Source organism: Giraffa tippelskirchi, chromosome 10, assembly GCF_054371585.1.
Source record: "Giraffa tippelskirchi isolate mGirTip1 chromosome 10, T2T-mGirTip1v1.2.pri, whole genome shotgun sequence".
NCBI lineage: Eukaryota > Metazoa > Chordata > Mammalia > Artiodactyla > Giraffidae > Giraffa > Giraffa tippelskirchi.
This window is the reverse complement of record NC_137284.1, coordinates 56,034,120-56,057,976: the sequence shown is the minus strand read 5'-3', so window position 1 is coordinate 56,057,976 and position 23,857 is coordinate 56,034,120. Positions and strand designations below refer to the sequence as shown.

Sequence of the window (23,857 nt, the reverse complement as noted above, 5' to 3'; positions counted from 1 at the left end):
TTTGGTGAATGAGTCTCGCTCATTACACTTTGTGCACAGGATGCATGCCAAGTGTGCGTTCCAGGCAAGAAGATTCCGTCTGTGACACTGAGGCTCAACCTTTCTGCAGAGCAGTCTGGTCAAACAGTTTAAAACACTCAACATTGCAGCTGGAGTATAGACAGCTTGCTCTGCAAGGACATTCAACACAGGGACGGCAATTAGAAACACAGGCATGACAATTAGAAAGAACCAAAATGTTCAGCGATGAGGGACTGAATAAAAGGACGAGGTCTTGGCCATTAAGGGAAAAATCTACATTGTAACAAACGATTTTTTCATATTGAATAAGATGAGAAAATGTCCATGACATGTTCCTAAGTGAAAACTGCTTACAAAACAGTGTGGGTTTCTTCTTTTGAGGATTACATAATAAATAGAAGAAGAAAAACAAAGAATGAGGAGAAAGACAGTGGGAAAATATACAATAAAAATGTTAACATTGGTAATCTCAGAGTTGTTCATACTCTCTAGATTTTTCTCCTTTTCTAAAAAATTTTCTAAGTTGTTTAAAATTGCATTTCAATTTATTTCTGAACCTATTACAAAATGTTAGTTTTAAAGATTCATAAGAATCCTTTAACATGAACTTACCCATCATAAAAAGTCATCATAAAATTAAAAAATAATACCTAGTAAGCATTTAGATACAATCCTATTATTCCCCTGGTTATACAGACAAACTAAAGTTAATAAAAATGCATTCTATAAATATACAAGAAAACCATGTTTAGCAAAATTAAATGTTCAATACAATAAAGTATGCAAACATATACCTTATAGTATATATTAAGATAACAGAAGAAAATCACTATGAATCCTTATTAATTTAATACTAATATCAACAAACTAAAAAAATATGTTCATGGAGAACATAATAACCTTGAATTTGAGGAACTGCAAATCTTCTCTCCTCCACACCTCCTCTCTCATCATTTTCTACCCTGAACTGAAACACTACATCTAGCCACCTAGTATCATTCTGATTCTAAAACTTGACAACAAACAACTTTCTAGCTCACACACACACACACAGTTTCCTAATTTTCACCAAATAAGATGAGAACAAATAATGTTCTGCAATATATCACCAATGCTGTTAACTTTTGTTTCAATTTTACAAGAAAAGAATATACAAAATGCAAGAGTAGAATCATTCCAAAGGTACTGAACAGTCTCCTAACCTTGAAATAAGCAATAAACATTTCCTGCTCTCTTTTATTTCTCAGGGGGGTTGGTGGAGTGGGAAAAGATAATCATATTCTGGCAAAGCCCGTATCTCAATCTCAGGCGTCCTTATGTCCCAAGGGTAATATTTCCATTCCACTCTTAATGGAACAAATTTCTAATCAGAATATGTATCCAAAAATAATTGAGGCAATGCAATGTCAACAGATCATGCTGCCATCAGCATTCCTGATGCTAGGAATCGACTCCGCACTCCTGTGTGACAGAGAGTGGGGGCAGTGCAGACACATCAAACCCACAAGGAGGACACAACAGTTCTGTTCCCCTTGGGGTGCTCAAGTCCGTGTTGGAGGACAGCTTCTAAGCTGGAAGAGGCCAATCTCAAAACCTTTCAGGGAAGGATGACCTACAATGGGTCCAGGCCAGGACCTCCCCTTTTGAATTGGCATCAGTGTCTTCCTTTCTAAACTTACTGAGAATTTTTTAAACAACAGTCATTTTTGGAAAGGGGAACAATGCCCTTAGATTTTTTGACAACAAACACTACTGATTGTATTTTATGATGCTCTCAAACTGTCCAGAGGTTTAAATTCAGGTTTGACAATATATTGGTAATTGTTGAAGCTTGGTCATGAGTAAGGGAGACCCCTTAAGGTATCCTCCTTTAGAATGTTTTTGACATTTTCCTAATAGAAAATGAAAAAAAAATATATATATATTTCTTTCAAAGTATTTTATATTCAAAATTATAATGACTTCAACTTTGGAAATATATGGAATCTGATTTATGCTTATTTAAAACTTTAATAAGCAATGTGGACCTTTTAAAAAATCCACCAAGCATGATGTTGATCATAAAAAAAAAAATCTCTTCACTCCTGAAAAAATGTTACCAGGATCTGTAACGATAGAAGAAGTGCACCTAAACAAACGCAGTGCCACCATATGCCTGGCATTCTCACAGTGTGACAAAATAGACTGGTAATTAACTGCTTTCCTACCGAAATCTGCCAGCTTTAACTCCCCCGTGTCACTGATCAGAAGGTTCTGTGGTTTCAGGTCTCTGTGCAAAATATAGCGCTGGTGGATGTAAGACAGCCCTCGCAGCAACTGAAATAAAAACAACTGGAAAAATAGGGAGAGAAAAGTTAAAATCTGAACACAGTCCAATGACAATTTCTACATACAGTTTGCCAAGTATTTGTATTTCTTGAAAATGGGTACCCATCACTAAATTTCCTATCAAACTGTTTAAACAGAATTTGCATACATGTATGGAAATTCCTAATGCATAAAGTAAATGTGAAAAATTTTAACAACCTATTAGGTCAACCCAGAGTTCCTTAGCCAGAAAGATCTATAACCCAATCTTTGTTCTAGAAATTAAGTGAAATGTAAAGAATCATTTTCTAAATAATATTGATTTCCTCAGGTCTGAACTGACGCCTTGAGACAGAGAAAAAACCCTATTCAGAATGTTATAAAAGGAAGCAGAATTTTTTATGTAAATTTAATTTACATGTATTTAATTCCATGGAAATGATATACACATGGTATCCAGTGATACACTCAATAACATGCTTTAAGGAATAGAAAGATAAGATGATTTCAGGTAATTAAAACAGAAACAGTCACGTGGTCTAATTATTACTACACTGTAATTACACTACTTCGGCACATATGGCCTCAGAGATTAGGTTGTTGCCTAAAGACAGACGTGTACCTTTGCTAATTACAGAACAGACCTAACCTAAACGGAAAGGAAACACAGAGAACAGAGAAATCAAGAATTCAAGAGCAATAGTTTCATAAGAAATACATTTAAGAAGCAACCAGTGGTCTTCTCTGTTTACATTCATATTGGATCATAATAAATATTTCCATTTTGATAACAAAAAATGTGATCCACTAGGCTTTCCAATACTCTGTTTATAAAAAAAAAAAAAGGACTATCTTTAAACTATTTACTTGCCAAAATAATCCTAATTGTCATAGTTTTAAAAAAACAATCTCCTAAAACAAAACTAAAGTGGTTTTAAGTGCCATCAATATTGTAGTCTATGTCAGCTGGTAACAAAATGCACTTTCTGGGAAATTTTAAAGGAATTCGCTGCCAAATACTGGTAGGATAGGGCTTCCCAGGTGGCAACAGGTGGTAAAGAACCCACCTGCCATTGCAGGAGACATAAGAGACACGGGTCCGATCCCTGGTTTGCGAAGATCCCCTGGAGAAGGGAATGGCAACCCACTCCAGTATTCTTGCCAGGAGAATCCCACTGACGGAGGAGCCCGGCTAACTACAGTCCATAGGGTCGCAAAGAGTCAGATATGATTGAAGCAACTTAGCATGCATACTGGTAGGATAAGGATTCTAGAATCTTCACATAAAAAAGACTGGCAACTCCTCAAGGGCCATGGAAGCTAACATTTCAGAATATTTTTCAACTAACCAGGGACTCTGAAAGCCAAGTAAAATTTTTAGCGGGAGGATACCTTGAAATACTTGTTCAGTTGCTAAGTCATGCTGACTCTTTGCCACCACATGGACTGTAGCACACCAGGCTTCCCTGTCCTACACTATCTCTCAGTGTTTGCCCAGATTCATGTCCATTGAGTCGGTGATGCCATCCAACCATCTCATCCTCATCGTCCCCTTCTCCTCCTGCCCTCAATCTTTCCCAGCATAAATTCATTTCAAAATCTTTGTATGTGATAATAAGCTATGTTGTTGGAAAGGCCTAGATTCATTATTTCCAGAATCTAAGTACCAGAAACAAAACACCTGTTCTGTGTTAGGATGGATCCATTACTGGCTCAAGAATCTCAGGAAGTAAACTTCTCCTAGACTCCTCCTGTCAGTCCTTCCTGTGTAGCAGATGGAAAGACTTAACGACATCACCAGCAGCTTCCAGCCTCATTCCTCACTTCTAAAACCCCCTGCATCCCGAAGCGGAAAAGCTTACAATTTCAAAGAAAATCCAAATCCCTTCACTTCCGAAGGGAGAAAGGATGAGCAAATAAAGCCACTTTGTGTTTTCAAAAGCTTTTCATCAATCAGTCACATAGGCAGATCGCAAAATAAACAAACTGAATTTCAAAAATAAACTGATTTTGAAAGTCTGAATTTTGAAAGTCTGCATTCTGCAAGGTGCTAGCTGGGACTTACCAGACTGTGATTATCTACCTAACTACAGCAACACATTTTAGTTGAACAAGCAAATGACACGAAGTGCCAGCTGCTATTCTATGCATCATAGAATATGAATTCATTTGATCTCTTTAAAGAAATTTTTTAAAAAGATTTTTTGATGTGGACCATATTTTCTTGAAAGTCTTTATTGAATTTGTTACAACAGTGTTTGTTTTATGCGTTGGTTTTTTGACCCCAAGGCATGTGGGGTCTTAATTTCCTGACAGGGGATTGAATCCACACCGTGTGGGAAGGTGAAGTATTAACCACTGGACCACCAGGGTAGTCCCTGACCTCTGTAACAATTTTAATGGTGATGGTACCACCATTCTGGGCTTCTCTGGTGGCTTATCTGGTAAAGACTCTGCGTGCAATGCAGGAGATGCAAGAAATGAGGATTCGATCCCTGGGTCAGGAAGATCCCCTGGAAAAGGAAATGGCAACCCACTCCAGTATTCTTGCCTGGAAAACTCCATGGACAGAGGAGTCTGGCAGGCTCCTATAGTCCATGGGGTCACAGGAAATCGGACACAACTGAGTATACAGGTCCGTGCGCGCGCACACACACACACACACACACACACACACACTCACATCACATCACATCCTATCTGTATCAGTGATGAGGAAACTGGAATCAGTTTAAGTGCCAGGACTCAAATCCAAGAAATTTGACTCCAAAATCCACTCCCTTAACCACTCTACTCTAGGAATCTTGGCCAGAACACAAGTGGGCAGCATCCACATTGAAGCTGCTTCCTCCAATTGACAGGAAAAAGTATAGGCATCTAACAGCATGGCCTTCGAGGCCACTGAGCTGAGCCCTGATTCCACCTGGATGCCCAGGCATCATTGCTCCACATTTCCCAACCCCAAGCAGGCTCATGACTCCCCACACTCAAAGCATACTACTCTTCAACCCTTTTCCTTCGTTCTTACCTCTTCTCTCACAGAAAAGCCTTGTCTCACTTTTGCCTGCTAATCTCCCTGTATTTCTTAGGTCTCTCCTCAAACACCATTCCTCCCTGGCGCCTTTCCAGACCCCAGTCCTTCAGTCTCCCTACAGATCTGTGTGAGGGGTTCCTCCTCTGTGCTCCTGGGGCAGCTGCTACATCTATCACAGGATGGGATTCTCCTGTCTCCCCAGAATGTGTTGTTGTACTTCAGTCACTCAGTCATGTCCAACTCTTTGCAACACCATGGACTGCAGCTTGCCAGGCTTCCCTGTCCTTCACTATCTCCTGGAGTTTGCTCAAACTCATGTCCATTGAGCTGGTGATGCCATCTCATCTTCGGTCACCCCCTTCTCCTCCTGTCCTCAATCTTTCCCAGCATAAGGGTCTTTTACAATGAGTCGGCTCTTTGCATCAGGTGGCCACAGTATTGGAGCTTCAGCTTCAACATCAGTCCTTCCAATGAATATTTAGGGTTGATTTCCTTTAGGATTGACAAGTTGGATCTCCTTGCAGTCCAAAGGACTCTCAAGAGTCTTCTCCACCACAGTTCAAAAGCATCAGTTCTTCGGTGCTCAGTCTTCCTTATGGTTCAACTCTCACGTACATACATGATTGCTGAAAAAACCATAGCTTTGACTATATGGACCTTTGTCAGCAAAGTGATGTCTCATTTTTAATATGCTGTCTAGGTTCATCATAGCTTTTATTCCAAAGAGCAAGCGTCTTTTAATTTCAGACTGTTTGCCTCAACCATCTTCCTAATCTGCTCCCACAGCTGACACTCATTACTAAGTAATGTGATGACTGAACAGGATTTAGGGACATCTGGATGAAGCAGATACAAAAAAGAACAGACGCCTGGAATGGGAGTTTCTAGAAGCTAAGAGTAGAAGTGGGAAGACCAAACAGTCCCAAAGGGCTCTTCTTTTAACACCTTTACTAATTAGTGGAAATACATAATCCTCATGCTAATCCAGAAGCTATTCAAATAGGATAGCATATTAAAGAGGATTAAGAAAATCAGTGTTAGGTAAAGATGCAACCACACACTCAACTACAATTGTATATATGACAAATTAAGCTCCAGATAAGACAAACAGAGCCCCAAGCATCAAATGAGAGCCCCAGACAAATTTTTAGATCTTTGAACAATGAACAAAGTCAGAACAAATCCCCAGATAATAAATTCCTTCAGGATTTACTAAGTGCCAACCATCTGCCAGGTGCTATCATGTAAGAGGGATGCAAAGATGAATAGGATGTAAGATGTAAGCCCTCTGCAACCCTATGGACTGTAACCCTCCAGTTCCTTGACTTGAGGAACTCACAGCCCACTGGGTATGAGAGACACATAAACAGATTCGTGCATCCGTGCTAAGTCGCTTCAGTTGTGTCTGACCTGGGAGACTCTATGGACTGTAGCCCTCAAGGCTCCTCTGTCCATGAGATTCTCCAGGCAAGAATACTGGAGTGGGTTGCCACACCCTCCTCCAGGGGATCTTCCTGACTCAGGGATTGAACCCATGTCTCTTACATTTCCTGCACTGGCAGGTCAGTTCTTCACCACTAGCCCCCGACCTGGGAAGCACATAAACAGATTAACTGCATTTAAAGAAGTCTGCACTATGACAGCAACACAAACTGAGTGTAACTGAAGGCACACAGGAGGAGGGGAACTTCATTACACATAAAATTTTAGTAGGAAAAGGAGCATTCATTAGATGCACAAGATGAGACAATGTATTATATGACAAACTTCTTGCTTTTCTGAGGGAAAATATTGAGGAAACCAAGCAAGGAAATCACTAGGCAAAAAAAGTAATTAAAAAAATTTAAATTAATGAAAAGAAGACAATATATGAAACTATAAAACTATCAACACACCATCATAATAATAATGGTGGCAAAGGGACAATATAATTCACTGAAACCATTAGTAAGGGCTTCCCTGATAGCTCAGTTGGTAAAGAATCTGCCTGCAATGCAGCAGACCCTGGTTCGATTCCTGGAGAAGGGATAGGCTACCCACTCCAGTATTCTTGGGCTTCCCTTGTGGCTCAGCTGGTCCACTTGTAATGCAGGAGACCTGGGTTCAATCCCTGGGTTGGGAAGATCCCCGAAGATCCCCTGAAGAAGGGAAAGGCTACCCACTCCAGTATTCTGACCTGGCAATATATGAAACTGTAAAACTATCAACACACCATCATAACAGTAATGGTGTTGAAGGGACAATATCATTCACTGAAACCATTAGTAAACTTAGTGCATTTTCTGTTAAACACCTTAAAATGTTATTTCTAAAACACCAAGTTTACTAATGGTTTCAGTGAATGATATTGTCCCTTCAAGGGACATTCCGAGTTTAACAGAATGTGCCACAGAATATTTTTTTGGAATGTTTTGAGAACCCAAGTCTTAGGGATTTCTTTCTTTAGACATACAGGCAAGCATCTAACTGGCCCATGTAAATTTTTAAGAAAGCCACTTCACTGGGTTGTTATAGAAATCACCAGATAACAAGCTATATTTGATCTCTGGTGAAAACCAGAGGGTACTGTGAAAACAAGAAGGACCACCAAAGGAGGGGCTGCACGCAGAGGAAGAGGAAACATCAGCTTTGCTACTCGCTAATAAAACTTAGTGAACGTCGATGCAATCGCAGGTACTGAAAAAGAAGAAAAAACGGAAGACAAACTCATAGTAATTGAAGGTTTACACTCATTTAAAGACTGTTCTGGGACTTCCTGCTAGTCCAGTAGCTAGAACTCTACAACTCCCAATGCAGGGGGCCTGAGTTCAACCCCTGGTCAGGGAACTAGATCCCACATGCATACATGCATGCTTAGTTGCTCACCTGTGTCCAACTCATTGCAACCCTATGGACTGTAACCCGCCAGGCTCCTCTGTCCATGGAATTTCCCAGACAAGAATACTGGAGTGGGTGGCCATTTCATCTTCCAGGGAATCCTGCCCACCCCGGGACTGAACCCGTGTCTCCTGAGTCTCCTGCATTGCAGGAGGATTCTTGACCACTGAGCCACCAGGAAGCCCTCTAGATCCCACATGCTGCAACTAAACAAACAAACAAATAAAAGACCCAGTATGCCACAACTAAAAGACCCCAAGTGCTGCAACTAAGACCTGAGTAGCCAAATATATAAGCAATAAATAAAGTAAACTTTAAAAAAGACTAAGCAATTTTATGTATCTTCTATAATCTCGTATTTTTTTCCTTTTCTTTTAAACAAATGAGAAAACTAAAGCTCTTAAAGCCCAAGAAACTTACTCAGTCATCCAACCATCACATAGCACTTGTGAACTTTCCACTACACCTCATTATCTTAAACAAGGATGGTGCTTACTAAACACGTGGATGAATACAGTTATACACCCAATATAATCAAAGTGCTTTTATTAAGTGAACCCAAGTTTGTAAAAGTCTCAATTAATGTAGTATGTAATAACCATATGATTCTTGAATGTCTATTTTTGCTATTTAAAATCCTCTTAGAAATAAATAATATGGCAGAAAAAAGCTTTATATACTGAAATTGATAAATTAACATATTTTCCTTTCTATCTGCTTATTCTTCTACTATAGTAACCATAAGGTCTTCCTAAGAATACTTTGTCCCCTCGGGACATTCTTTTTTTTTTAATTTTTACAACATTGTGTTGGTTTCTGCTGTACAACTGTGTGTATCAGCCATAATTATACATATATCCTCCCCCCCTCTTAAGCCTCCCTCCCTTTTCCCCAGCCCACCCCTCCCAGTCATCACAGAGGGCCATACTCAACTTTATGAAAGGAGAGGTCTTCAAATTCTTCAGTATGATCACTGAAGAGTTATACTCCAATTCCAATATGTTCCCTTTTTGCAATAAGAACCCCAATGGGAAAATGCCTAAAATAGCAATGATGTGATGAACAAGGACATTTTGCCAGCAGGAGATCTATCTATAGCCCTCTTGTCTTGCCATCCCCAGCAGAAAGCAACTCATATCCTCACTGCAATGGCATATACTTTTGGGAATATCCTTAATACTCCTTCTATTCCCTTCTGAAACTCTTTGGACTTTGAGTAGATTAAAAAAAAAATCAAGATAAGGCTTTGCATCAGAACATTTAGAGCAAGTTGATTAAAAGCACACACACATCACTGGACTCAGTAGGTTATATCTGTTACTCAAAAGAATTATTGGCACTTGCAGTGAGCAACAAATTTTTTATCCCCTCATCCCCCTCAAAATCTAAGGATGTCTGATTTTGATGCTCTTTGTCTCAATATTTACAATCAAATTTATGAATGGTCTGAAAGGCATGCATTATTTAATGTACAAGGGTCCATTTAATATGAGACTAACCACAGTGAACATTTGCAGATTTTCCAGGAAAGGGTTCACTATCTTTGAGGGATACCCATGGTCTCTTAGGGTTTATCGGAACAACTAGCAATAGATGCAAGGCCTTATGGACAGCACTAATTCTTCCTTTTGAAGAGTAAAATGTCAGTATTTTTTTTCGCTGACCATGCCATAATTTTTTATTTATTTTTTATTTATTTTTTATTATTTTTAATTGATGGATAATTGTTTTTGCAATCTTGTGTTGGTTTCTGCAATCTTGTGTTGGTTTCTGCCATACAACACTGAGAATCAGGCGTAACTATATATACAGAGAGAGGCAGGATATATATACATATATATACCCCTTCCACTTGAGCCTCCCTCCCACTCTACAAGTCCATTCTCTACATCTGTGTCTCCATTCCTTCACTGCAAATTAAGTTAATTAGTGCCGTTTTTCCAGATTCCATATATATATATATATATATATATATAGCTTTAATATACTATATTTGTTTTTCTCTTTCTGACTTACTCCACTCTGTATAATAGGCTTTAGGTTCATCCACCTCTCTCCAACTGATTCAAATGCATTCTTTCTTATGGTTAATATTCCACTGTATGTATGTACCACATACATACCACAACTTCTTCATCCATTCATTGAATAGCACTAATTCTTACAGAGACAGTCAAGCTACTTTTTTGTCGCTTGCAGACCAAGGTTAAATATCAGTTATCTGAAGTTACTCACCTTGAAAATGATTAATTTTCTCACATGCCCTTAATATTTATCCAAGCTGTAAAACTGTCTCACTTCATAATTGTATGGATAACAGAAATAGAAGAGACTCCGCAATTTAAGCAATTGTAATAACTACTGTTTACTAAGTATTTAATAGTAAATTAATCTTCCCACCAATTCTTCCAGGCAGATCCTATTATCTTTATTTCACAGATAAAAAAATAAAGGCTCAGAGAAATCACATGAATTGGAAAAAGAGAGACACCGCACACGCAGTAGAAGTACATTTCCCATTCCCAATACTGATATTTCCCATAATCGTCTTGCTCTGACACCCACAATTTAAAACACTGCTAGCAAAAATGTATGTATACCATTTGATTAAAGTAGTAACACACTGTGTGACTACAAGGACAGCTAATATGACACTAGCAAATAAACCAAAGTAGTACATGAGTAATAAACACTTCAAATAATATGCCTCATGGTTAGTATCATATTATTTAAAAATCCACAGATGCACAAGCATTAAATTACTCAATACATCAAACTTTCTAGGAATAAAAAATAATTAGAAACTTTGAGTCCTCAAATATCTAATGAATAGTAAAATACTTTCTAACAGGAATCAGATAATGATTTTACTGCAATAATAGGTCTTCTTCAATTTTTAAAAGAATGATTCATTTCATTTAGTTGAATTTCAAATTTGAAAACACCTAATGCAAATATCAAATCCTAATCTGTAATGCACATAATTCATGTCCAAATAGTTTATATTTTATAAAGCATCATTGTAATTTTATGTGTTGGATTTTTAAAAAAAGAATACTAAGAAGGCTGTACGGAGATATAAGGGAGATAGAAAAAAAAGCCCAGGTAATAAAAACTATGGTATAATTTGTCACTTTGGACATATTGAACATATTAACTGTGCTCCTGGGATGGTGTAAGACAAACATTTATGCCAGGGCATCAGAGCAGAGATGTGTCCTTTTTTGCCATGTACTACAGTCAGATTCAGGCTTCCCAGGTGGTGCTAGTGGTAAGCCACCTGTGAATGCAGAAGATGTAAGAGCCGCAGGTTTGATCCCTGGGTGGGAAGATCCCCTGGAGAAGGGAACGGCAACCCTCTCCAGTATTCTTGCCTGGAGAATCCCATGGACAGAGGAACGTGGCAGGCTGTAGTCCATAGGGTCACACAGAGGCGGACATGACTGAAGCGACTTAGCATGCACACATGCACAGACAAATTCAGTTCTTAGAAAATCTGAGTATTTAGGAGAGTTTGCCTTGACATGTTTTGTTCTATTTGAGTTCTTCTAGTCAACTTTCTGCTTCTTCATTCCACTCCCTCAAATTGCTGAGATATGTAACACGTTTCATCATTTCTAGATGATGTAACCAAAATTTAACTTGCATTCTCTAGTATATTTGTACATTAATCTATACTAAAAATGATAACTTTTTGGAAAAGGGAATAACTCAGAAAATAAGAATTTCAAGTACTTGGGCAAAGTCTTGGGAAAAAAGATCTTGCACACTTTCTGTGCTCCTTAAGTTGGCTTCCCATTCTGCCCACTCCTCCCGCCTCAATACAATGGAGGACACCAGCAAGGAGTTATTCTAAGCACTGAGATGCCCGCAGTGAGGAAGGTGACTGGAGTCATGGGATCCAGAACTGGGATACTTACAAGGAGTCAAATGGGGATTGCAAAAACAGAGCTTTGTTGGATCATGCTCCTTGAAAGAAGTTCGTTAGCTTTTCTAGTTTGCTAATATATTACAATAATGTATAATATATTAGATACTAAGTAGGGTTCCCAGTAATTAGGGTTTGTAGGTATGATGATGAACTGGGGAGGGCTGAGGACAAGAACCTTCCATTTAATAAGGTTGGTCAGAGCTTCCTTGGTGGCTCAGTGGTAAACAATCTGCCCGCCAATGCAGGAGACATGGGTTCAATCCCTGATCCAAAAAGACCCTGATAGCCGTGGGACAACTAAGCCTGTGTGCCGCAACTATTGAGCCGATTGAGCTGCCCTCTAGAGCCCAGGGCAACTACGGAGCCCAAGTGCCACAACTACTGAAGCCTGCATGCCCTAGAGCCTGCATGCCCTAGAGCCCGTGCTCCACAACAAGAGGAGCCGCCGCAATGAGAAGCCTGGGCAGTAAAACTAGAGTGTAGCCCCTGCTTGCCACAACTAGAGAAAAGCCTGTGCATAGCAAAGACCCAGCACAGCCAAAAATAAAAACAAATAAATAAAAATTATTAAAAAAATAAAAAGTTGGTCAGTAGCCTAAACTTGGTATTAGGAATATTCCCTACCTGAGTAGAAACAAGATAATCAGATTTAAGCTACTGGCTTTAGTAGTTACCCAACATAATTTTCCAAGAGAAAAACGAAACAGCTGTTTAAAGGAATTCAAATAACATAATAATGTTGAGTATACAACTGACCTTACTGATAAGCACTTTTTGAAACCAAAAAGAAATAGAATGAAATACAAAGTTTTGCTCAACTTCACTTGTAAATGCATGCACTGCTTCCCCAACTTCAGAGCCACTCTTTTTATACATGATGAAAAGAAAAAAATAGAATTTAGAAGACTCTTGAGAGTCCCCTGGATTGCCAGGAGATCAAATCAGTCAATCCGAAAGGAAATCAACCCTGAATATTCATTGCAAAAACTGATGCTGAAGTGGAAGCTCCAATACTTTGGTCACCTGATGCAAAGAGTTGACTCATTGGAAAAGACCCTGATGCTGGGAAAGATTGAGGGCAGGAGAAGAGGGTGACAGAGGATGAGATGGTTGGATGGCATGGATCACTGACTCAATAGACGTGAGTCTGAGCAAACTCCAGGAGATGGTGAAGGACAGGGAAGCCTGGTGTACTGCAGTCCATGGGGTCACAAAGAGTGGGACACAACTGAGCAACTGAACAACAACAACAAAATGGTTTTACTGCCTAAAGTAACATCTCAGACACTACTAGCATGAATTGTCTTAATATCATTTGATAAGGCCAATGTAACTTTAAAAAAAAAATGAGAGAGAGAGATGCAGACTGAAAAACTGACAGAGGTGATGAACCTTGAATATAAGAGTCTTAGAGAAAGATCACATCTGCAAGCTATACAATAGAGAAAAATATGTTTCAAGTAGAATGCAGTAAAGACTCTGAGTTTGATAGGTATGATAAACAAACTTCTCTGCATCCTCTTTAGAAAGGTCACAAGTAACAGGAATTTCTGTATTAATTAGAAAATATCTATGAAATGTACTGGCTAGTCACATGAGGGCAGAACCTGTCTAAAACAATCAGAAAAATCCCCAGTAGTGTGAACATATACTATCACTCAGCTAATTTCCCTCCTGCGTTCTCTTGTTTGTCTAGGAAAACATGCCAACAAAGGGGTCAAGTGCAAGATCCATCTTAAATGGGAGAGGGGCAAGGTGAACAGCTTGAATTTTAAAATCCAGGAGGGTATGTTTCCTATTCCCCCCGGATATCTGCCCCCTAAGGTGGGTAATTCTGACAATTGAAATATCACATGACATACTGCTAATGACTATGTGAATTTCATCAATCTTTGAGGTAATTCCTTTTCAATCTAGGTTTTAAAGCACCTCTACGAAAGAGTGGGCTGTTTAATTAGCTGCCTCAATTCCTTTGTCTGATTCAAATTGTTATAAGCAGATCAGCAGATGATGCCAAGGATACAAAAGACATGTTCTCAACAACCAAATGCAGGCCCCACATCTTAGCCAGAAATTCAGTATTCAGACTATCTCTGAACATCCGACACAGTATGAATTGACACATGGATTTCACTCTTTCATTGTGAATCTTTCACTTTCTAGATGTGGAAAATTATTTTGTTATAATAAAAATAGGATGAAAAGGTTCAAAAGAAAACTGGACAGGTGCTGAGACTAGGTGTCAAATTTTTAAAACACTGGAATGACTTCATGAAATAACCATATTTCCCAAAATACAGAAAAAGGAAAGGCTTTATAATATTCACCATAATGCATAGTAGGAAATCATTACCAGCTAAATGAAAGTTCTAATGCAAAATATGGAGAAAATCAGGTGTTATCTGATTTCCTATCTCAACATTAGAAATTCTCATTTAGGAACCCATTCACTGTGCCATCTGTATAAGACAATCTTAATTTGGCATATTATTATTCTGACTGTTATACACCTGCCTGTTCTCTGGACTATGAAAGAAAAACAGCAATTTTTCAATCATAATAATCCTCAAGTCTTTTAAATTAATATAGATACTTAGATAAAAAATAAAACAGCTTTACGTCAAAAGAATTTCAGATGCTTCAGAGAATAAGGCAGAGAATTCAGAATTATTTTGGATATCTTTGATTACAGTTCTGTAAAAAAAAAAAAAGACAAATGTGTTTTTAGCAAAAAATCATCTAGAAAAGTCATTATGATAACATGGAAATGAAGGTAATTACATAAAAATACAGGAAGATCCAGGGTCGTCATAGTAATAAGATGTAAGCATCTACATTTCTGGATATGAGCTGGAGACAGCATCAGTTAATCTTTTTTTTAAAGATGAATCTCAATTTTCAGTCTCTCATGCTTAACATTTTTTAAAGAACACATGAAAAACTGAATGAAAGAAATTTAAACTGTTATCGTGGCTTTTTAAAACACCAATCAATCTGTAAATCACTGAGGATTATAGAGTGAAGAACTTCAAGTTCTGGCTTCAACTCAACTATGATAGTCAACACTCAATGAAATTCATAGTGAATGGTTTGTAAAGGGGGGGAAAATGAACTACCCTCCCCCCAAATTCTTACAAACCAATTATCATGTTCTAGCAATTGGCTGGTATGCCTTTAATCATCATAAATATTTATAACAAGGCCAGTGTCCTCAGGCTTTCCATTCAGGTTTTAAATTGCCCTCTAAGTAATTAACTGCTAAAATTACCCATTTGTCTAAAATTGATATTATGCTACAATACAGACCATTAGTTAATAGTGAATATTTATTTCATAACCATATTGCAAACAGACTCAGTTTGTAGGCAATTAAAGTAGCAGAGTGACTACAGAAATTTAGTTAACACTGAAACAATCTTTTTCTGATGTGCTTATTCCAACGCTTACAAGGAATATAAAGCACAAAAGATAAAAACTTTAACAGATGTTTTGCTGGGATTTAGTACAAAATTACCATAGACTACTCTGTGGCTTATTATGAAATCACTAGCTATGTACTCTTTCATTTGTTCCTTTCTACCCCCTCATTCTTCAGTAATACATCACCTTTGTAATTCTTGCAAGTTGACCTGATTTACGGTAAAGAAAAATCACCTGAATTCTTAGATGCGTGGTATCTCAGCTGTTTAAAATAAACAAGTTATATGAAACCTAAACAAAGATATGCACATTTTTGTAATCCAAGAGAAATGTTTAAAATATTTCTCCATATCATCATGCCACATAGTGATGAAAGCAGAAGTCAAAACTGTCAAATTTAGAAGCAAGGAGATTTGATCAGTATGTTTTCTTCTGTTCACCATAATCAATATCTTCTATTTATCACATTCAACTCTTTAATAATCCATGAAGTATTTAACCAAATGCAGAGCTTCAGAGTTATTGCAAGAACATGCTCTTTTAAAGATAATCGCTTATCTCACCTGGTTTTCACACCCTACATTTCTAGAGAACCATTAAAAGATCTTATTTTAGCTTGACTGTTTTTCTTTATCAGCATCCAGCACAGCATTATGAACAGCTGTTAACTTAGTAAATATTATTCTTATGTTCTTCATTTTGCATTCAGAAATTTCAAGTGACAATAAATATCACCACATGAAAAACTACGTTAATCCATCACACAGAAATACCCATGGGACATCTGCCACTATGTCATAGTCAGACTTCTTTGAGAATAATTTCACCTGCAGCACAGATCCTACATGGAACCCTGGAGGAGTGCATTGTCTCTAAGCAGACAAACTGTGAAGAAATGCCAGTGCATAATTAGCTGAGTGGCCTCCCATGGAAGCCAACATGGTAATAAGGGCTGTCTGCTTCCATGCACTGCAATTCAGATGTCCAAACACAGGCATGAACAAGATGCATTCTATTTTTTTAACTTCCCGTACCCTCAAAGAAGGTACAACTATTATCTTCACTATGAAAATGAAGACAAACCCATGTGACTGAGTGCATACAAAGTCACAAATAAAAAAGCTAATTGCAGTAATTTAATAAATGAATCATGCAATGTAAGGAAAAGAACACTGGACAAAGAATCAAAATGCTCTGACAAAATGATTTTGATCTTTATTTTATATCAAATGTGGTAGTTGAAATGGAAGACTGTTTTAGGATGCTAATTCTGGAATGAGGCTGGTTATAGCAGAATCTTAAAGAGGTGTTTGTCTTTTTTTAACTATGTAATACATCAACATGTAATACTGATTACATATTACAATATTACATATTGATTATAATACTGTATTATAATCACGTAAATGTTATTTGCATCTGAGCCATTACATTTTATATGAATATTTTTCTCTCCTGCACAATAATTTGTTTTTTCTGGTGTAACAATCTAGATCTTTTGTTGGTTGGTTGGTTTGCCATTGTTGAGTTTTCTTTGGGGTTATAACTAATTCAACACCAAATTCTTCTTCCATCTTGTGCATGCATGCTCAGTCACTAATCTGTGTCCAATTCTTTGCGACCCCATGGACTATAGTCCGCCAGATTCCTCTGTCCATGGGATTCTCCAGGCAAGAGTACTGGAGTGGGTTGCCATTTCCTCCTCCAGGGAATCTTCTCAACCCAGGGATCAAATACACATCTCCTGTGGCTCCTGCATTGACTAATGCTTTACTACTGAGGCGCCTGGGAAGCCCCTTCCAACTTATAAATCTGCTCAAGCACATTTGATATTCTATCTAACAATTTCATCTTAGAAATCTCGCCTGGAGTCTTCTGACCTGTGCAATTGGACTGATGGGTTACTTTTCCAGCGGATGCACCACTGTTATCCTGGGATTCTTTTCATCATCTCAAGGATCTCCATCTCTTGTGGTAGCCTCTATTGCCAGATTTCCTTTTCTTTTCTGCCTTGGTTTATTTCCTGAGTTACAGGGGGAGTGTATCTTCAAGTAGTTTTCTGAGAAAGGATGCAAGGTATGTAAAATTTTCAACTCCTTGAACATCTGAAAATAATCATTCTGCTTTCACAATTCATTGATAGTTTGTATATTATACTAGATTGGACAATTTTACATTAGAATTGTCAAGTCATTGTCCCACTTCCATCTCCCTTCTAGGGCTGCTGCTGAAGTCTAAATGGTGAAGGTGGTGATGGCAGTTTAGTTGCTAAGTCATGTCCAACTCTTTGTGACCCCATAAACTATAGCCCTCCAGGCTCCTCTGTCCCTGGGATTTTCCAGGCAAGAATATTGGAGTGGGTTACCATTGCTTTCTCCAGGGGATCTTCTTGACCCAGGGATTGAACCTGAACTACTGCATTGCAGGTGGTTTTCTGCATTGCAAGTAGATTCTTCACCAACTGAGCCACCAGGAAAACCCCCCTAAATGGAGAAGACACCATTGTAATTGATTCTTAGCAGTAAATCTGTTTCCTTTTGGTAGGATCTGTCTTTGAAATCATGTTCAGAAATTCTGCAATAATAAATATCACTGTTCTTCTATTTTCATTAAATGTTCTGGGCATTTAAAAGATCTGTTTAATCTTGAAGTTCACATCCTTCACATCTAGAAGAAGCATATTTCAATGTTTATTATTTTAATAATGCCACCCTATTTTCTCCAATTATTCAGATGGCCCATCCCCTGGATTCTAAACTTTTTTAATACTTTTTGTATCATGTTTCAGATTTCTATTTTATGCTCTACTTTGTGCATAAGCATAAGTTGGTACAATTCTCCAACTTTTTCTTCCATCCATTTTTACAACTGTTGTTTTTTATTTTATTATATTAGTAATTGCTTCATTTTATTTTAGAAAGTACAAAGAAGAAAAGTGGAAGAAAGTAGACTTTGCTTAACTTAAATAGTGAAATTAGAAACCTGAAGGCGTATATAAAACACAAAAGCAAATTTCAAAGTTTACCTACAGCAATGATGTAAATTGCACCTTAAGTAATCCTATTTCCCATTTAAAAATCATTGTTGTTTTTAATTTCTGTCATCATATTTTTAATTTCCAAAGCTACCTCATGTTCACTGATTTATCCTTTTTAAAATAATGGGAGATAGTGAAGGACAGGGAGGCCTAGTGTGCTGCAATCCATGGGGTTGCAAAGAGTCAGACACGACTTAGTGACTGAACAACAACAGAAGTAATGTAGCATTGTGCTTTATAAGTGTACTATTCTCTTTTGCCTCCTAGATATTATTATTGATCATTTTTTTGATGCTTCTTTCTCTGTCTAATCAAAACAAATCAACTTTGCTTCCTCTGAGTTACTTATTTGTCAACTGGGGCCTTCACTGTAGAGTGACCTAGATCCTTTAGATCTATTCTCCTGGACTGACCAGATGCCCCACAAAAGATGCTTTCTGTCTTCAGGCCTGGGTCTGATGCCTGTTTTATGAAGCATCACAGTCTAGGCTCTGTCTCTCACGCTCTCACATATCCCCTCCTACCTGCCCAGCCCCTGCTGTTCTCTCGGACACCCCATCATGACCACCTGGCTGGCAGATTGACAGCTGTTGAGGCAGGCAGGCTGGCAGGCTGTGAGAGAGCACCGGACCCTCACCAACAGCAGCTCTCCAGGCTGGAGGCAAACGCATGCAGGGCCACAAGGAAAGCAGGGTGATGCTGGGGGTTGTGGGAGGCACCCAGGCCTCTCAGCCCTGGCCTGAGCAAAAGCCCACCATTTCCTACTTGAGAGAAAGTCATTCAGTCATGTCTGACTCTTTGCGACCCCATGGACGATATACAGTCCACTGAATTCTCCAGGCCAGAATACTGGAGTGGGGAGCCTTTCCCTTCTCCAGGGGATCTTCCCAACCCACAGGTCTCCTGCATTGCAGGCAGATTCTTTACCAGCTGAGCCACAAGGGGAGCCCATTTCCTACTTAAAGTGCTTTTAAAATTTTCATTCTGGGAAAAGAAAAGAGACTATATATGTATATACATGTGTGCACCTGTGTGTGCTCAGCTGCTTCAGTCCTGTCCAATTCTTTGTGACCCCATGGACTGTAGTCTGCCAGGTTTCTCTGTCCATGGGATTCTCCAGGCAAAAATACTAGAGTAGGTTGCCATTTCCTACACCAGGGAATTTTCCCAACTCAGGGACCGAATATGCATCTCCTGCATTGGCAGGCAGACTCTTTACCACTGAGCCACCAGGGAAGCCCATGTATACATATATATATATACACACATATACATATATGTATATTTTTTTAATTTCACAGATGACTATGCTATAGAGCCCACTTTGAAGATCTCTTCAATGCCAACCGAAATTTCTTGTACCCTTTAGTATTCCAAGAACTGGGATAATGAAGAACATTTTGGCAAATCCTCAAAGAAGCCAAGGCCTCAATAGCTATGGGGAAAGGGATACTTATATATCAATACCTATTGCTGCCTCTCATATTTGGAAAGACATACATACTAAATATTTGAATGATGTATGTATGTATGTGTGTGTGTGTATATATATATATATATATACACTAAGTATATGATGACTGATCATGGGGTGAAGCAAAAGCTTGCAACACGTGTAAGAGTTATTGAAACACAATTTCAAGGAGTGCAGCCTAGTAACTGAAAATCAGTAACCTAGAAGTTCAATCTCTCCATGACTATTAAGAAATTAAGGAAAAATAAAATGTAATGGAAAAAGCAGAACTTACTACAAAGGCTACAGAAATCACCAGTGATGCTGGCCTGAGGACACTGAAAACAGAAATGCTCTGTGGAAAGAGCTCTCTTTCTTTCACAAATAAAGTTTTTCACCAATACTTACCCATAACGAATGAGCCATGAAATTAAAAGACGTTTGCTCCTTGGAAAGAAAGCTATAACAAACCTAGACAGCATATTCAAAAGCAGAGATATCACTTTGCCAACAAAGGTCCATGTAGTCAAAGCTATAGTTTTTGCAGTAGTCTTGTACAGATGTGAGAGCTGGATCAGAAAGAAGGCTGAGCCAAAGAACTGATGCTTTCAAACTGTGGCGCTGGAGAAGACTCTTGAGAGTCCCTTGGACTGCAAGGAGATCAAGCCAGTCAATCCTAAAGGAAATCAATCCTGACTATTCATTGGAAAGACTGATGCTGAAGCAGAAGCTCCAGTACTTGGGCCACCTGATGCAAAGCGCTGACTACTGGAAAAGACCCTGATGCTGGGAAAGATTGAGGGCAAGAAAAGGGGGCAATAGAGGATGAGATGGTTGGATGGCATCATCGACTCAGTGGACATGAGTCTGAGCAAACTCCAGGAGATAGTGAAGGGCAGGAAAGCCTGGCATGCTGTGGTCCATGTGGTCACAAACAGTCAGACACGACTAAGTGACTAAATAACAACAAAGTGTTGGTGAGAAGACCAAACAAGGATAATGGACATCCAGTGATGCCTTTGTTCTTTGCAAAGGCTGAGTCAGCTCTTTAATCTTAATCCTGTCACTGAATTTAAAGTCGGGACGTCAAAGTTAGCTGAGAGTAGCCTCTGATTTCCACTGATTCTAGTAGGTCCTGAGCTTTCACTAGCTGGGCTCCCTGCAGATTACCTGGGCTGAAGTGGAAAATAGGAGTAAGGAGGTACCATACTGTTGATTTTGAACCCAATCAACCCTAAAAAGAGAATGTTACATGTAGTAATGAGACAACTTGAGATGTTTTGCTGTTAAAGAAATTGTGGTCATTAAATACTAGTATTGTAATTAATAATACTATTAATTAGTATTAAACAAGATTAATAAAAATAAATCTCTTAGCCTGTTAAAATTTCTTGCCATCCAGCCACTAAAAATCTGTCTATGTCAATAGATACAGATGTTTAAGAAAAGTGAATAGTCAAAAAACTTAATCTAAATAAAAATTTAATAAAACAAAACATCACAACAATGAAAAAGGACTATATGAAAAAAGTCAACAAATACTTCAAGTACCATACTGATTCTAGTATTTATTTAAAAAAGAATGTCTTGCCAGAGTTCCTACAGTTTCCTACATTTTAAAACTGTACAAGAGAAGTGATCACCTTAAAAAGCCCCAACATTAATGTTACAAATATTAAAAATCGCCTTCAATTTATTAAGAAAAGAGCAATGCAATAGAAAATTGAACAATATATAAGAACAGGCAAATTGTAACGGCAGAATTACAAACGGTCAAGAAACATGAAAAGATGCCCAATGTCACTAGCAGTCAAGAAAATGCCAATGTAAAAACATTTCATTTTTACTCATCAAAATGGCAAAAGTTTTAATGACTGGTTTAGTCAGTCCTAGGGAATGTAGAGAAAAAATCCTTTTGTCATTTACTACCATGTGGGCAAATGTTTCAATTAAAATCATTACAACTGATATCGCATCTCTAATTAATAAAGAAAACCCATTAACTAGATATCAAAAAATACAAGAAATTATATACAATAAAATATTATTTTTATAAAGCAAAAAGAAATGAACACATGTAACATTGTATGTGAAATCTACCTCTACTAGCAAAGGGAAAAGTACAAAAGAAAAACCATGCCACAGTGTAAGAAAGGTACAGATAATGAATGGGATGAAAAGGAGACAAATAATGATACTTCAAAAGTATTTACATCACGAAATGGGTTCTCAGGATCCTGAAATGTAGCCATTTCAAAACTAAAATGTAAGCACATCATTAAGCCTACTTTAGTATCTTCTAACTCCCTAACATACACCAAGAAACGAATGTCCTCTTTTAAGTTTGAAATATGGGGAAAATTTTCCAAAATGGTTGCTAGATCAAAACTTAGAAAAGCTTAATTCTTTTTACACATAGTAATCCAATTTCTGGTAAAAGAAATAAAAGAAAACTGAAGGAAAAATCATTTTTATCTGTTTCTACAAACAAATGAAAAAATATGCACCATGAACTCATCATAACACTGTTTTGGATCATAATAATACATTATCTTGAAACCAATTGGTATTTCAGTATGGAGCTCTAAGCTAGAGTGACTGGAGATTCCTCTCCTGAAAACACAGTTTTGGCAGGACTCCAGTAGATCCCTCTCATTACTGGCAAATGTTTCTCCATGAAGGAAAAATAGGATACAGTTTAAATAATAATACTCCAGTGAAAATATTTAATGCCAAAGCATGGCTTTCAATGTCAAAGCAATGACTATGGTTCACTTCAGAATCACTTCTCTTTACACAATTGAAAAAAATTATAGGAGCGGGATTAGATTTTGGTTCAAAAAATGCACACGAAGAATGCTAAGCCTTGACTTAAAAGATCTTTTCCTACCTTCACATTATCTGGATGCAGCCCCCCAGGGTGCTTGTCCATGTACTGACATAAATCAGTATGCTAGAAGAAAAAAAGGAAAATGTATTAACATCCCTCTGGCTATAAAACAATGAATCAATATTTTTCTATTTCAAAGTCATCACTACTTTCTGAACTAAGCAAATATAAAACAAGTGGTGGATTTTTTAGTATATGCAGTTGCACGCTCCTCCACCCTCCATTTTAACCACAGTTGAATAAACATATCTGTGCATTAGAAAGAATTTATGTCCACAATTTGTTAATTTGTTAAATGCCTAATTCTCACATTGAATATATATCTCTTAAGTGGAATAAGAAGAAACCTTACCTAAAATATATATATCTTAACTTCAACTAAAAGCGCATATACATACAATTAACCAATCCAAATACAATTTCAGTTACCTTGCATTTTTCAAGTGGAAATGAAGATGATGGTTATTTATTTTGTATGACATGTAAATATTACAAACAGATCATTCTAATAAAATTAATCATTGGATGTATTTACATTTTTCATAGCTATATTCATTAAAAGATAATTTTCAGATTCTCAGCACTCTTGAATATATTTGAAAAACTATTTATTTTATAAAACTTTATAATGATTTACGTTCTAAATCAATGCAAATACTTCCAAAGTTATAAATTAAGACAAATACATCCAGATTTATTTTAAAAAGAAATATCCCTAGATAGCAATTTATACTGTAATTTTTCCAAATATCCCAAGTTGAATTTGCACACAATTGTATATTTTCTTTTTAACGCTTTTTCTGTTTATATTATGAGCTACATAAAACTTCTAAAGAAATATGTAGAGTTGCTATACAAATTTTCCTAATCTTATTTATTGGTGGTAA

At 37.6% G+C, this 23,857-nt stretch overlaps 1 protein-coding gene across 15 annotated transcripts in view; it reads right to left on the bottom strand.

Annotated features, from left to right (window-relative positions):
• CDK14 (cyclin dependent kinase 14) overlaps nt 1-23,857 on the bottom strand; it is a 642,291-nt gene that overhangs the window by 324,590 nt on the left and 293,844 nt on the right. For 13 of the 15 annotated variants that reach the window (XR_014066045.1, XR_014066046.1, XR_014066047.1 and 10 more), the window contains 2 exons: nt 22,971-23,033; nt 2,229-2,352 (listed from right to left, as the gene is read on the bottom strand). Coding sequence is in view for 12 of the 15 variants with exons in the window: in XM_081531328.1 (XP_081387454.1) it covers nt 2,229-2,352; nt 22,971-23,033 (187 nt within the window). In the remaining 3 variants the exon portion in view is untranslated. The remainder of the gene's footprint in view (nt 1-2,228; nt 2,353-22,970; nt 23,034-23,857) is intronic. The other 2 variants (XM_081531330.1, XM_081531335.1) reach the window with 1 other exon arrangement.